This window comes from Vipera berus (genome assembly GCF_964194415.1).
Source record: "Vipera berus genome assembly, chromosome: 1".
NCBI classification, from domain to species: domain Eukaryota; kingdom Metazoa; phylum Chordata; class Lepidosauria; order Squamata; family Viperidae; genus Vipera; species Vipera berus.
Window position 1 is genome coordinate 71,676,011 of NC_138202.1, and position 15,211 is coordinate 71,691,221.

General features: G+C 43.1%; 1 protein-coding gene across 1 annotated transcript in view; it reads right to left on the minus strand.

Annotated features, from left to right (window-relative positions):
- Positions 1-2,696: 2,696 nt before the first annotated feature.
- TTC9 (tetratricopeptide repeat domain 9) overlaps positions 2,697-15,211 on the minus strand; it is a gene marked incomplete at both ends in the record, with an annotated part of 47,967 nt that continues 35,452 nt past the window's right edge. The window contains one exon of the mRNA XM_081314283.1: positions 2,697-2,776. Within this exon, the coding sequence (XP_081170409.1) occupies positions 2,697-2,776 (80 nt within the window). The remainder of the gene's footprint in view (positions 2,777-15,211) is intronic.

The window sequence follows — 15,211 nt, forward strand, 5'->3', positions numbered from 1 at the left end:
AGAAATGTATTTGCATCTAATAGCAAAATTGAAGGGAGTGATATTATTATATCTCCAGGTGTTCTGGCATTTCCACCGACAGTAAATATTAATAGGGGGGAAAAACACCATGTCACATAATAATTGTCGGCATTTCAAGCAACAAAGCTCCCTCAGGTTCTCTATTTTGTTCTTTTGAAATCAAAAGGCTTTTTCATTTGGATATTCTTCTGAGCAGGTGAAAGAAGGTAAGTTTTAAAGTAGCCCACTTAGCATTTTTTGCAGTGCGTAATTCCATTCTAAGTTCTGAATTCTACATTGCTTTAAAGAAGGAGAAGCAAAGCTTTTTATATATATGCAAACTACAATTTTCCAGGCCATTTCATATGATTAAAATTTCATAGCAATGGCACGTTTTCATCTCTCTGTCTCCAAATGTCTTCGGCCTTGCTCACACTTTTAAATAGTCATTGACTTGTTTCAAATGCCAGGGCAGTAGAGGATGAGCAACAGCTTTGGGTATTTTTACTATACAATTCTCAAAACTATGACTCTTTTCCTGGACCCTTGTATTGGGGGGGGGGAGGACAAGGCTTACAGTGGTGGGGGTAGATAAGGCCATTAAGGGCTCTGATTCAGGTGATTCAGTAACATATTAAAACTTTGGCTAGATCATTTTAGCATGTCAGTTGCTGCATTTTGATGCCTTCTAATCCTGAACCATTTGCATCATTCTTGGGAGCTAGCTAGCAATTAAGAAAGTCCCAGTTTGGGAGTTTACTTGAACACTGATATTTTACAATATTTGCTGAACCACTGAAAAGCATCATATTATTTATTTTAATTTTTGTATATTATGTGTTGTATATAGTGTTTTAATTGCCCTGTACACCGCCCCGAGTCCTTTGGGAGAGGGGCGGTATATAAATCCAAATAATAAATAAATAATAAATAATATTTTAGTTTGCTTTTATAAGATAAAAAATTGCAAATTTATATTAGTCAGAAAGACAACATATATGAGAAACTCATGGGCTGCCTCCAGGTCAGGAGAAATTTGATAAGTTTTAAGCCTACATCTTTTAATATGTAGGTAGAATAATCTATTTTCCATAGTTTTGATAAGACTTACCCTAAAAAAAATCCCTGGATTTGCTTTTCCAGAAATCACATAAATTCACAAAGACAATGAAGCCAAGTGCCTAATGACTCACTGAATCTGGAAATTAATATAAATTCTTGCGATTTCATTCTAATAAAGATAAAATCTTTCACTTACCACAAATGAATTTCCTAAAGCAGGAGGATGATCAAGACCTGCCTGACATAATAATGCTAATATGGAATAAGAGCCATCTGACCAGCCTCCAAAAAAAGAAGTCACTTAAAGAGATTAGGAAAGCATGACCTACAAAATCAAACATTTGGATTTTCTCCTATGTCCATTGGAAGAAAATTGTTTTGATTTTTTTTTTCAGTTGCACTCATTCGTTGACTCATTGGGAAACTCTTTGAAATGATAATAAATTTCTTAATGTGATTTAAATATATAAGTCATGCAATTATAATACAGTTCAAGAATAATCTCTGGGGAATAATATGGTACTCCTCACCCTCCACCTTAATTTTATTGTATTGGATTGAAAGCACCTGTCATTGAGACATTTGTGAAGTCAGATATTCTGGGTTTAAGAGGCGTTTTAGAAGCTAAAACTGGGTTTCTGGCATTTCAATAAATCATGCGCTAAAATTCTCATTAGTAGTTGAAGGATGTTTGGACATTGCTGCCTGTTTTGCCTGTAGTGGATAAACTGATGAATGTCTTGATTTGGGGGTTTTAGCCTGATCTCTGTGCAACCTTGAGTTAATAACAAATGAAAACAGGCAGGAAAGTATGATGACAACGTGTAAGAATTGCAAGCTTAGTCCAGTGCACCAGTAATATTATTTACCACTGTACAAATATTAGTTAACAAATTCTCACAACACCCCCTGTGAGGTAGGGAGACATTTTTGTTCCCTCTATACAGATGGAAAAACTGAGGCACAAAAAAAGTTAAGGTGTATATTAAGATGGTGGCAAGCCCATAATTCAGTGCTTCAATTTCTATAATCTGAAAACTAATTATAAAATCATGCTTCCCCTTTATGTATTAGAACCCAGCCATGCCTTCTAAGAAATAATATGTGGAGTTGTTGCTTGTTAACAACATATATTTGATATTAAGTAATTGTTCCAGTTTTCATCCCCATATAGAACAGCATTTTCACATTCTCATTTAGATACTATCCCATGCCCAAACTCTCAACTTTGTTGTTGAACATTCCGTACTATGTAAAATGTACTACAAGGGGGGTCTCATTATATATATATATATTTTTCATTAGCTATTGGCTTCATATTTGAAGAGAAAAGGAGGATCTCTGGAAGGCTGCAGTGACAAAAATAACAATATAAGCACAAGGCAAAGTGAATCCTTCTATATTGCTCTCTTTATCCAAATTCCCAGAGCAATTGTGGTAGGAGGACTAGAATGTTATCACTAAGCCAGCAAATAGCCAAAGCTAGATCCAGGGTCTCTTCTTAGATCAAAAGTAACATCAGGAAAGGAGAGAAAACCTGTCAATCTAACGTGAAGCCAATGGGGAGGACAATTCACCCGTTGATCATTTATGGGAGGACGTGTCCATTCAGGCCCACAGAACTGGGTTTCTTCTTACAATGTTTCTTTTTCTCTCTGGGAACATCTGCTAAGCTTCATTTCTGTCAGCTGGATGTACCGTACAACATTAGTATCTGCAGGGAAAAATAATTAAAGTACATCTGCTTAGCATAACTTTCTTCTTGAAATATGCAGCAACCACATTTGTAAATGTCTATGATGATTCTCAGTCATCCAGTTCACAGTTGTTCCAAAGATGCTTTTTCAGGAGGCAACTGGACTTCCTTGTTTTTCTTTGAAAATGTTTCACTTCTCATCCAAGAAGCTTCAGAGCTGAAGAAGCTTCTTGGATGAGCGTGACACGTCTTCAAAGAAAAACAAAGTCCAGTTGCCTCTTGAAGAAGCATCTTTGGGACAGCCACATTTGTAGATCGTATTCCAACTGCTAGTAAAATAAGGGAAGGCTATTTTAGGAGAGATCAACAATCAAGTATAACTTCCTCAGACATAGAGAGCTAGCCTGATATTGTCTATACTAGGAATGACTCTCCAGGATTTCAGACAGAGGCTTTCGCTACCTCTCTTGGAAATAATGAAGAGTGAAATTAAAACATTCTGCCTGCAAAACATACATTTCCATGGAGCAATAATGATGAGAAATTTCCTCTGTGGTGCCCCTAACTTCCTCTGTAAGAGGGAAAGAATGGACTTTGGCAACTATATATGGGACTCTTGGATTGTGGGGCACCAGATCTTTGTTGATACTCCAGTTCTTGATATCACCTGCCCTTGGTCTACATTGGCAGAGTAAATATGAAAATTATGCAGACATTCAATTCCTACCATAACATTGTAGTGTCAATCTCCTTGAATATATATGCAGCAAAAATACAAAACTGGTCTTGATTACTACATTCAGGCATGAGTAAATACATAGACTCAGAAATAATGAAATTTGACACCCGTACTTTGGTAGCTAACTCTTAGAAAAAAATCACAAGAAAAAATGGAGAGACAAAGATTAACTCAATTTTCAATAGTATGTAAAGAGCATCCATAAAACAGTTCACAATTATGTCATCAGAGATGTGCAATTGGAAATTTCATAAAATATCTGGAAGGGAATCTCTCAGCCTCAAAATATTTTTCAGTTACCATTCCCAACAGTTCCAGTCAGCATGGATAGCAAGGAAGAATGGTGGAAGTTGCAGCTGAGTAAAATCAGGAGCTCTATAGGTTGCCCATCCTTACCTGAGAAAAAAGACATTCAAAGTACAAATATCTTTTTTTTAAAATATACTGTTTCTCTTTTGATGTAGATATAATTTCCTGTTATGTTGTCTGCTATTTTTATATGATGTCATAAGTCATCCTTGGACTGATCAGGAAAATCAAAAGATATATTCAATAAATAGTGAAATATTTATAATTTGGAGAGCAGCTAGGAAGTTGCCTGTTTCCCTCAGATTTATCAGCTCCCTTCATAACACTTGTACTTCTTGTTTTAAGAAATTGAAACTGAAAAAATTAAATGCAGCTACTTTATATATTGTGCATCATGCCGGTCATGAAACTCCAAAGAACCTTAAAAATATACAGTAGCTATAAATGCCATCTTTGCTATTAAGACAGTGTTCAAACCTTGTGTATAATATATTCTCTGTCACTTGAATCTCTCCCCGCCTTCTTGGCACAGATTTGAAATCCTGAATATATGCCCAGTGAATGTAGAGCCATAATTACTAGATAGGCTTAAAAATCACACATCCTGAAACACAGAAACAACCAGATGAATTTCTAAAAGGTTGGAGAAGTGTGTGATGGGCAGGAGATCTAAAGGTGCACATATAAAATGGCAAGTAGATAGCGTGCTTTTTTTTTGTCAGCACAGTAGAAATGGACCCAGTGACCTATGGATGTTCATGCATGTGAATAATTTCTCAAATGTATTTTCTTTTCAAATCTGGAGATAAAATAAGATTTAATCAAGGATATAACATTTCATAGCAAAAGCTTTGGACTTGGTTATTGAAATCCTAGGCAAGGTATTCTTCATGGAATCATTTCTGCAAGCTTTATCCAAGCCCTTTTTTCTAGACAATTTCATTAACAGAAATGTCATAAGGCAAATGTTCTTGTTCTTTTTTCATTTTACACATTAACATGATTTTCTTAAACCTCCAACTGGGAGAACTATCACCCAATCAATGCGTTATGCCATCCATAGTTTGACTTTGGCTTACCCTGATGTTGCCAGCCATTGGAGTTAATTTATCCAGTTATAGTTAAAATATTTGTGGCTTAGCATGATTATGAATACAAGAATTTTGACAGTGGTTGGATTGAGACAATGCTCTAAGCTATACTGTTCAATTTTTGATGTCTGAATCTATTCATCTGGTTTATTAAATCTAAGCATTTTTAAACAAATGATGGCTTTTATTTCTTTCCCATTCTTTAGCATATTGTGTGATAGTTTTATTTCTTTAAAAAACCTATAAAATGTCTTTGTGGATGTATGACAGCTCAAGAGTCTTTGCTGATCCAGAGATATGCAGTAAGAAGCCAAAAAAATATAATGTAAGTATGTTGCATGGCAACAGTGAATCTAACTAATGGCAGCAGCCAGGGCAATTTCAAGCTGTATTGCTATCCAGAGGGAGGGAGGGAGGGAAGGAAGGAATTACATGTCTTTTTTATTGCAAATATTTTATTTATTGACATGTGGGTTATAATCACTCTATTATAGTCGTCATTGTGGCCACATACTGTGAAATGTATTATCAATCGAAAATCCTCCCTATTTTTCAAACTTTTGGGGGTAGGGGTTGCTGGGATAAATATTTGCCTAGAATAGATGTTGTTTCTCCTTGATCTCACAATCAGATATGTCTGCTGTTCTGTCACATCTGATTACACAGATCAGGGATAGGTCATCTGTTAGTACAAAAGGCTCACTTGACAATTTGAGAGCATGTTATGGTTGCCATCATAGAATTGTTGCCATAGGCCAGGGGTCTTCAAACTTGGCCCTTTTATGACTTGTGGACTTCAACTCCCAGAATTCCTCAGCCAGCGTGCCTGGCTGAGGAATTCTGGGAGTTGAAGTCCACAAGTCATAAAAGGGCCAGGTTTGAAGATCTCTGCCATAGGCAACAACCTGGACATAGTTGCCATAGGAGGCACGGTCAGTCACAGAAGTGCCATGTAATAGAATAGTCATCCAAGTAGCTCTCTGTCACTCTACCACCTGAACCTTTCTGGAACCCAGGCTGAACTGCTTTGTAAAACTACTTCCTGCTTACTTTTTAATTACAAATACTTTTTAAAAAGTCATGTGAGGCAGGCAAATTGGCACGTTAGTGTTCATGGGCACCAAACTCTGGCCAAGGTAGCTTCTGGACACTTAATCTACATTGTTTTAATCTAGATTAAAACAAAACCATAGCCACCAAGAGAAAAATAGCACTTAAGAGGAAAGAGACTGCTGAGATTTTTCTTCTTCAGTGCAGACTCCTCTCATTTGTGAGAATGCAAATTATCAAGAGATATTTCTAAGAGATGCTGCTCACATGGATGGAAATAAATGGCCATGTACTGTCATATGGATTCCTTTCACCTCACTATTATACTTCCTCAGTCTAAACTGGCAGGAATGAGGCAATTCTCCATATGATATGGCAGGGGTCCTCAACCATGGCAGCTTTAAGACTTGTGGACTTCAACTTTAAGACTTGTGGACTCCAGCTTTGCTGGCTGAGGAATTCTGGGAGTTGAAGTCCACAAGTCTTAAAGTTGCCAAGGTTGAGGACCCCTGTTGATATGGTACCCTGTTTTAAAATGGGCAATAGTTGGCAGTGTGCTTTATATGCAGATGAACTCTGCCTTCTCAAAACTCTTGTCTAAAACCATGAAAGACTTCTGCCAATCAGCATTACTATCAAGCTCCTTAGGATCAAGCAATTTCTTATGAGGAGAACATAGTGGTCTCTTTGCACGATAGACATGTTTCTCAGTAATCTTCATGTTGCTTCCAATAATTCAACCGTCCAAAATCAATGGCAATGTCTCCAGTGGCAATTTCCAGTCTACAGTACTTTCTCTGAATCATTGCATCACAAAACCTTGGGGAGAGCAGACAAAATGTTGGACTTCTTCAATCATTGCATGCATCAGTGAAGATAAGGAACACCAACCAACTCCCTCCTGACATTCTGTCTGTGCTTATCAAGAAGCCCACCTAAATATTTTCAAGAAAGCCTTTTGCATTTTTCTTAAAAGAATAAGATAGCATTTTGGAAATGAAAAATGCACCATATATTCCTTAATTTTCATAATACTACATTTTTTCTTATCCTTCCCCTAAATGGTTTGAACTGCCTTGCAGGATTCCATGATTCCATTTCCCTTCTGCCTTTAAATCTTTCCTCAAGCCTTGTTTTTGTTGAAGCTTTCAGCACATCTACTTCTCATGGCTGGATGGAGCTTGCATGCAAGCAAGCCTCAGCATCTGCAGGTGAAGTCACATTGTGGCAGTTCCCTAATGACATTTTCATAGATTCCCTTTTCTGTGCTATTTTCCCAATATTATCTTGTAAGCTCTGTGGAACTGACATTTGTCTGCTGGTCCACTGGAAAGTTCCACGTATACCATTCATGAAAAAGAAGAACCAACCCAACAGACCTAAGGATGAGGGTCAAGCCAATTCTTGTTTCCTTTGCTTGAGGGGGAAAAATGATTGGCATTTTGTAATAGTAAGGCTGAACTTGCCTGGACAGAGGGATCCTCACAAAATTGTCAAGGCAACATTTTTCTTAATCACATCGTGTGTCTGGGCTCTCACTTCTGAAAGGTTTTCTGCCCTACTACAAACTACATCTTCTCATAAAAGAATGGCTCAGTTATCTCACATTCCTCTCTACTTCTCTTCTGATTGAGGTTAGGGGGCAAAGTTAGAATGCAGTTCAGGCAGGTTAGTTTTCCATAGTGTAGGTTCTTGGCAGAGAAATAAAGAGGCATAAAAGACCTGCTTCGCCAGCAGCAGGCTTTTAGATCAGAAGATTCATCTTTAAAATACATTCCTGCTTACTCAGTGAAGTGAGCTTCCACTGGGTTGTACTAATGTACTCTTACTAAATCCATCAATAATAGAATAACAGAATAACAGAGTTGGAAGAGATCTTGGAGGTCTTCTAGTCCAACCCCCTGCTCAGGCAGGAAACCCATACCAGGGGTCTTCAAACGTGGCCCTTTTATGACTTGTGGACTTCAGCTCCCAGAATTCCTCAGCCAGGCATGCTGTCTGAGGAATTCTGGGGGCTGAAGTCCACAAGTCATAAAAGGGCCAAGTTTGAAGACCCCTGCTCTATACCATTTCAGACAAATGGTTGTCCAATCACTCACAATTTCTGGAGGCCAGTTGTTCCACTGATTAATTGTTCTAACTGTCAGAAAATTTCTCCTTAGTTCTAGGTTGCTTCTCTCCTTGATTAGTTTCCATCCATTGCTTCTTGTCCTCCTTTCAGGTGCTTTGGAGAATAGCTTGACTCCCTCTTCTTTGTGGCAGCCCCTGAGATATTGGAACACTGCTATCATGTCACCCCCTAGTCCTTCTTTTCGTTAAACTAGACATACCCAATTCCAGCAACCGTTCCCTATATGTTTTAGCCTCCAGTCCCCTGATCATCTTTGTTGCTCTTCTCTGCACTCTTTCTAGAGTCTCAACATCTTTTTTTTTACATCGTGGTGACCAAAACTAGATGCACTATTCCAAGTGTGGCCTTACCAAGGCATTATAAAGTGATATTAACACTTCATGTGATCTCGATCCTATCCTGTTAATGCAGTCTAGCACTGTGTTGGCTTTTTTGGCAGCTGCATCACACTGCTGGCTCATATTTAAATGATTGTCCACCAGGACTCCAAGATCCCCCTCACAGTTATTAGTATTGAGCGAGGTATCACCTATACTGTACCTGTGCATTTGCTTTTTCTTGCCTAAATGTAGAGCCTTACTTTTTCCAACATTTAATTTCATTTTGTTAGATAGCACCCAATGTTCAAATCTGTCAAGGTCCTTCTGTATCTTAAGCCTATCTTCTGGAGTGTTGGCTATTTTTACCAGCTTGGTGTCGTTGCAAATTTGATGAATTTCCCATCTACACCCTCATCCAAATCATTGATGAAGATGTTGAAGAGTACTGGGCCTGAAACAGAGCTTTGAGGTACCCCGCTGCATACTTCCCTCTATGTAGATGCAGTTTCATTGAGGACTACGAGCTTGATCAGCCAGTTATGAATCCATCTGGTGGTGATGCTGTCTAACTCACATTTTTCTATCTTATCAAGTAGTAGTTTGTTATCTACTGAAGTCCAAGTAAATTATATCCACAGCATTCCTCTGCTCCACTAATTTTGTCACCTGGTCAAATAATGCGATAAGATTTGTCTGGCATGATCTGTTTTTGACAATCCCACGTTGGCTTTTGGTAATGACTTTGTTTGCCTATAGATGTTCACTGATTCATTGCTTGGTTATCTTTTCCAGAATCTTCCCAGGTATTGAGGTCAGACTGATAGGTCTGTAGTTTCTTGCATCTATTTCCCCCCCCCTTTTGTTTTGAAGATGGGAACTACATCAACTCTTTTCCAGTCCTCTGGTAGTTCTCCAATGCTCCAGGATCTTTGAAAGATATAGTTCAGTAGTTCTGAGATCATGTCTGCCAGTTCCTTCAGAACCCTGGGGTGTAATCCATCTGGTCCTGGTGATTTGAACTCGTGTAGGCTGGACAGGTGCTCACTTACCATTTTCTTGCCTATTTTGACTTGTATTCCTAATCTGTGTTTTACGGTATTATTTTTAATAAATTGGACTTTTTTCCTTTTGTGTAAAGACAGATGCAAAAAACAAGTTAAGCAGTTCTGCTTTCTCCTTGTTGCCTGTCACATTCTTGCCACATTCTCCCATTAATGGACCAATTCTTTTCTTGACTTTTTTCTTGTTTTTTTACATGTTGAAAGAAGCTTTTTTGTTATTTTTTTACTTTTGTCACAAACCTTAGTGCATTTTGAACCTTAGCTTTCCTCACTTCCTCTTTGCAGGCTTGGGCTATTTGCTGATATTCTGCCTTAGTTATGTGCCCCTCTTTCCACTTTTTATGCTTGTCCTTTTTTGTCTTTCAATTTATCTGAGAGTTCTTTATGCAGCCATACTGCTTTCTTTTGAGAGCTGATATTTTTCTTTTTCATTGGTATTATACTAGACTGGGCTTTTATTATCTCACTTTTCAAAGTTTCCCAAGCTTCTTGGGTTGTTTTCCCCTTGAGGATACTCATCCATGGAATCTTTCCCGAGCTCTCTCTAAGTTTATTGAAATTAGCTCTCTTAAAGTCCAAGACACTAGTTTGACTGTGTTCTATTGCGTGTGCAGCATAATGTTGAATTCCAATATTGCATGATTACTCCCCCACCCTCAAGGTTCCTGTGGCTTCAACACTTTCTATCATTTCATCTCTGTTACTGAGAATTAAGTCCAATATGGCTGATCCCCTAGTTCCCTTCTCTACCTTTTGGGAGACAAAGTTGTCTGCTAGGTTTGTCAGTGTAGTGTATGCTGCTAGCATACACAGGAAATGCCAGCGCAGCAGGGGGCTGGTCAGCTCCAGGCGATAACCGCTGAGGCGGGAAAAGCCGGACGGAGCAAGTTTGACAGCCCCCGGCATGGTCAGCTCTGGCGGGAAGCCAGGGTTTAAACCTATTGGCCACATGCACTGGCGGGAAGCCCAGGTTCAATTCTATTGGCCATCATTCACCTGGGCAGGTATAAGAAACACCAGGTAAACCCCTTTGTCTCAGATTCATCCCTGATCTGAATAAAAGAAATACTACCCAGCTCAAGTGTCCGTCTCTCTGTGCGACCACGCGACTTTGCACTGGCGACAAAGGTGGGATCCTGCATCGGACAACGCTAGCCGCGGACGGAATCCAATCAGCAGCCCCGGATCCAGACGCAGGACAGCCGAGACGACAAGATGACACAACTGGGTCAGTATCCCCTTTTCAATAGCGGCCGCCCCGAGGAGTGGGAAGCCTTCGTGGGGCAGATAGAATGCTACCTGAGGGCGAACGGGGTGAAGGAGGACCGGCAGAGAGCGGCGGTACTGCTCTGCAGCTGCGGCACAGAAACCTACCAGCTGGCGGTCGGTCTCTGCGCACCCGATGACATCCACTCCGTCGGCTACAACGAATTGCTGGCGAAGCTGTCTGAACACTTCAAGCCCGAGACGTCCGAGATCGCCTGGCGGTATCGTTTTGAAAAACGGGATCAGCGACCAGGTGAGTCTGCCAAACAGTATATGGCAGCTCTGAGGCTGGCAGCTCGCCTCTGCAATTTCGAAAATCTAGAAATTAGGCTGCGGGATCGGCTCGTTTGTGGGGTGAGGGACAGGAAGCTGCGCCAGAAACTTTTTGCTAAGCAGAAACTGACCCTGAGGGATGTCCAAGATGAACTCTTAGCCTGGGATGCAGCCGAGGAGCCCGAGACGAGGGAAGGCGGATCCATCCACCGGGTGAGAAGAAGCACCGACGCAGACGGGGCAGAGCTGGAGGTGGATGCCATCAACCGACCTCAGCGATCCTTCAACCCCGACCGAGACAACAGAAAAGAATCGAGACCAACCACGGCAGGCGAGAGAGACCAGGAGTGCAGATGCGGAGCAAGCGGACCCCGGTCTACCCAGCCTCACGGTCACAGCGCGAATCGCCCCCGGTCTACCCAGCATTGCGGCTGCAACTCCCGGTCTACCCAGAACAGCGGTTACGGACAGCCCCGGTCTACCCAGTTCTCCGGCTGTGGCGCGAGCGGCTCCCGGTCTACCCGCTGTGCAAGCTGCGGAGGACAGCATCCCCGGTCTACCTGCCGTTTCAAGTCGGCGAAGTGTCGGTCGTGCGGAAAAACGGGGCACATCGCGGCGGTCTGCAGAGGCAAGCAGCGGGACAGCCTACACGAGGTGGAAGCTGAGTTCCAGTATGCCACAGGTACTGGGAAGCGGTCGTTGGGTCTGACTGTGAGTCACACGTCGGGACGGCCGGGCGTTTTCAAAACAGGGGCTCCGGCGGCACTAGCCCGAAAAATAAAACTGAGGGTGAAGCTGCAAGGGGTCCCCTGCTTGATGGAGCTGGACTCAGGGTCAGCCGTATCCATCATCTCCGCCAGAACGTTTTTAGACATTTGCAAGCGGAGCGGCCAACGGGTTCCCTTGAGAACATCCAGACTGACCCTCTCTGACTTTCAAAATTCACCGATCAAAATCCGGGGGGAGGCGTTGTTGTGGGTGCAGTACAAGGGATTCAAGGGTAAATTAAGTGTGTTGGTCGTCGAGGGCCAGCGGACTAGCCTTGTGGGGTTAGGGTGGTTTAACGCCTTGGGCATCAAAATCACAGGGATTAATCAAACACGGAGCCATGTGTCCCTAGAAGCAGTCTGCGAGGAATTCGCGGACGTGTTCGATGGGCAGTTGGGAAAGTACACGGGTCCCCCAATCTCATTTAGACTAGATCCCCAGGTACAACCCATAAGGATGAAGGCGAGGCGTGTTCCATTCGCGTTAAAGAAAAAGATAGAGCGGGAATTGGATAAGCTGGTAGACCAGGGGGTGTTAACACCAGTAGATGGAGCAGATTGGGAAACTCCCATCGTAACACCAATTAAAGCAAATGGGGAAATTCGTATCTGCGCTGATTATAAAGGGACGATAAACCGAGCTTTAAGTGCCCATTCCTATCCGGTCCCTGCAGTCAGCAGCATCTTAGCGTCCCTACAAGGCGGGTCGGTGTTCGCTAAATTGGACCTCGCCCAAGCTTATCAGCAATTGCCGGTAGACCCAGGGGCTGCTAGAGCACAAACGATCATCACTCACAAGGGAGCGTTCCGGGTAGACCGGTTGCAGTTTGGGGTTAGCGTAGTGCCGGGGAGTTTTCAGGAGGTGATGGAAAGGACGCTTAAGGGAATACCAAGGGTTTGCCCTTATTTTGATGACGTCCTGATCGCAGCCAACTCCCCGGGCGTGCTGGCGACCCGTTTAAGGACGGTCCTTGAGAGGTTCAGGGGGGCAGGTCTCAAACTCAAGAGGGAGAAGTGCAGGATTGGGGTCCCAGAGACAGAATTCCTGGGGTTCAGGATAGATGCTCAAGGCATCCACCCATCTGCATCAAAGGTGAGGGCAATCAAAGAAGCCCCTGCTCCCAAAAACAAGCCTGAATTGCAGGCGTTCTTGGGGCTCCTCAATTTCTACCACACATTCCTGCCTCACAAAGCCTCAATTGCAGAACCCCTACATAGGCTACTTGACAAGCAAGCGCCTTGGGAATGGACCGACAAACATGCAAAAGCATTCCAAACACTAAAAAACATGTTAGCAAGCGATGCCACTGTCACCCATTTCAGGGAGGATCAGCCAATCTGTCTTGCGTGCGATGCATCCCCTTATGGGATTGGAGCAGTGCTCAGCCATCTCAAGGAGGATGGAACTCAGGCTCCCATCGCCTACTACTCCAGAACCCTGTCAGCTGCAGAGCGGAACTACGCCCAGATAGACAAGGAGGCACTGGCAGTGGTTGCTGGAGTAAAGAAATTTCATGATTACCTGTATGGCAGAGATTTCATAATCTTCACAGACCATAAACCTTTATTAGGACTATTCACAACTGAGAAACAAACACCACAGATTTTGTCACCTAGAATGCTAAGATGGTCAATATTTCTCTCTGCATATTCTTGTAAATTGATACACAGACCAAGGAAGGAGATGGGGCATGCTGATGGTCTCAGCAGACTGCCTCTAATGGACAAGGAGCCGGACCCAGCACCGGCTACCCAAATCCTGGCAATCCAAGACCTGCCAGAATGCCCCCTCAACGCGAAGGACATAGCCACAGAGACACCAAAAGACAAGGTTCTGAGCAGGGTTCATTCGTGGGTGAGTAGTGGGTGGCAAGACAAATCACCTGGGCAAGAGTTCACTGCTTACTTCTCAAGAAGGTTTGAACTGTCCACACACAAAGGGTGCCTTTTGTGGGGAAACAGAGTCATCATTCCCACAAGGCTCAGGGAAAGAGTTCTCCAATCACTACATGAAGGACACCCAGGGATAGTAAGAATGAAGGCTTTAGCAAGGAGTTACCTGTGGTGGCCAGGGTTGGACAAGGAGATAGAAGCACAGGTAGCGGGGTGTTACACATGCCAGAGGACACGGCCAGAACAACCACACGCACCAGTCCATAAGTGGGAGGAAACACACTCACCCTGGTCCAGGGTGCACATAGACTACGCTGGCCCATTCCAAGGTCACACATTTCTGGTAGTTGTGGATAGTCATTCAAAATGGCTTGAGGTGGTACCTGTAAGCAGCATGACATCAGCAGGGACCATCCAAGCATTGAGGGGGATATTCGCTACACATGGGTTGCCTGATGTAATCGTGTCAGATAATGGAACGCAATTTACTTCCTCGGATTTCCAGGTGTTCCTGAGGACTTTGGGGATTAGACACGTCACCTCGGCCCCCTTCCACCCTGCCAGTAATGGATTGGCAGAACGATTCGTGAGAACAACAAAAGATGCACTCAAGCGCATAGTACAGGGAGATTGGAAGCAAAGACTAGCCACATTCCTCCTTCACCAACACGCAACACCTTGCACTGCCACAGGCAAAAGCCCAGCGGAACTCAGATGGGGGAGACGCCTCATTACAACTTTAGACAGGCTCCATCCAGACAGAGTAGCCGCAGACACGGGGAACCCCAACATCAAGACACATTTTACCTCAGGGGACCTCATTTGGGCCAGGAACTACAGTACGGGTTATCCATGGGTGCCAGGGGAAATCATAGAGCAAACAGGGCCCCTTTCCTACAGAGTAAGGGTGGAGGGGGGACTCCTGTGGAAAAGGCATCTGGATCAACTGAGGAAAAGGACTCCTGAAAGGGGGGCAGAGGACACACTGGGGGGTGAGGAGGAAGATCCAACACAAAAGCCAATACAAACACATTCACCAAGGAGGATGGTTGGGGGGGAGCAATGGCAACCCCTGTACAGGCAGGAGTCTGATAGAGAAACCAGGCAGTCATCAGGAATCAGCAAATCACACACACAGACACACAGCAACCTTCCTCAACAGGAGCTGCAGGAAGGAATGAATAGCCACGCCACCATACCTCCGGAAGAACATGTACCAAGAAGGTCAAGTAGGCCACACAAAGCGCCAAGCTACCTCGATGACTATGTACATTCATAAGGGGGCAACAGATCAACAAGTGTATCCATTGTAACCGTGTTTTGTAAATATGTGTATATAGTTGGAGATGGTATGACAGGGGAAAATCCTCACTATGGGGGAAGGGGTGTAGTGTATGCTGCTAGCATACACAGGAAATGCCAGCGCAGCAGGGGGCTGGTCAGCTCCAGGCGATAACCGCTGAGGCGGGAAAAGCCGGACGGAGCAAGTTTGACAGCCCCCGGCATGGTCAGCTCTGGCGGGAAGCCAGGGTTTAAACCTATTGGCCACATGC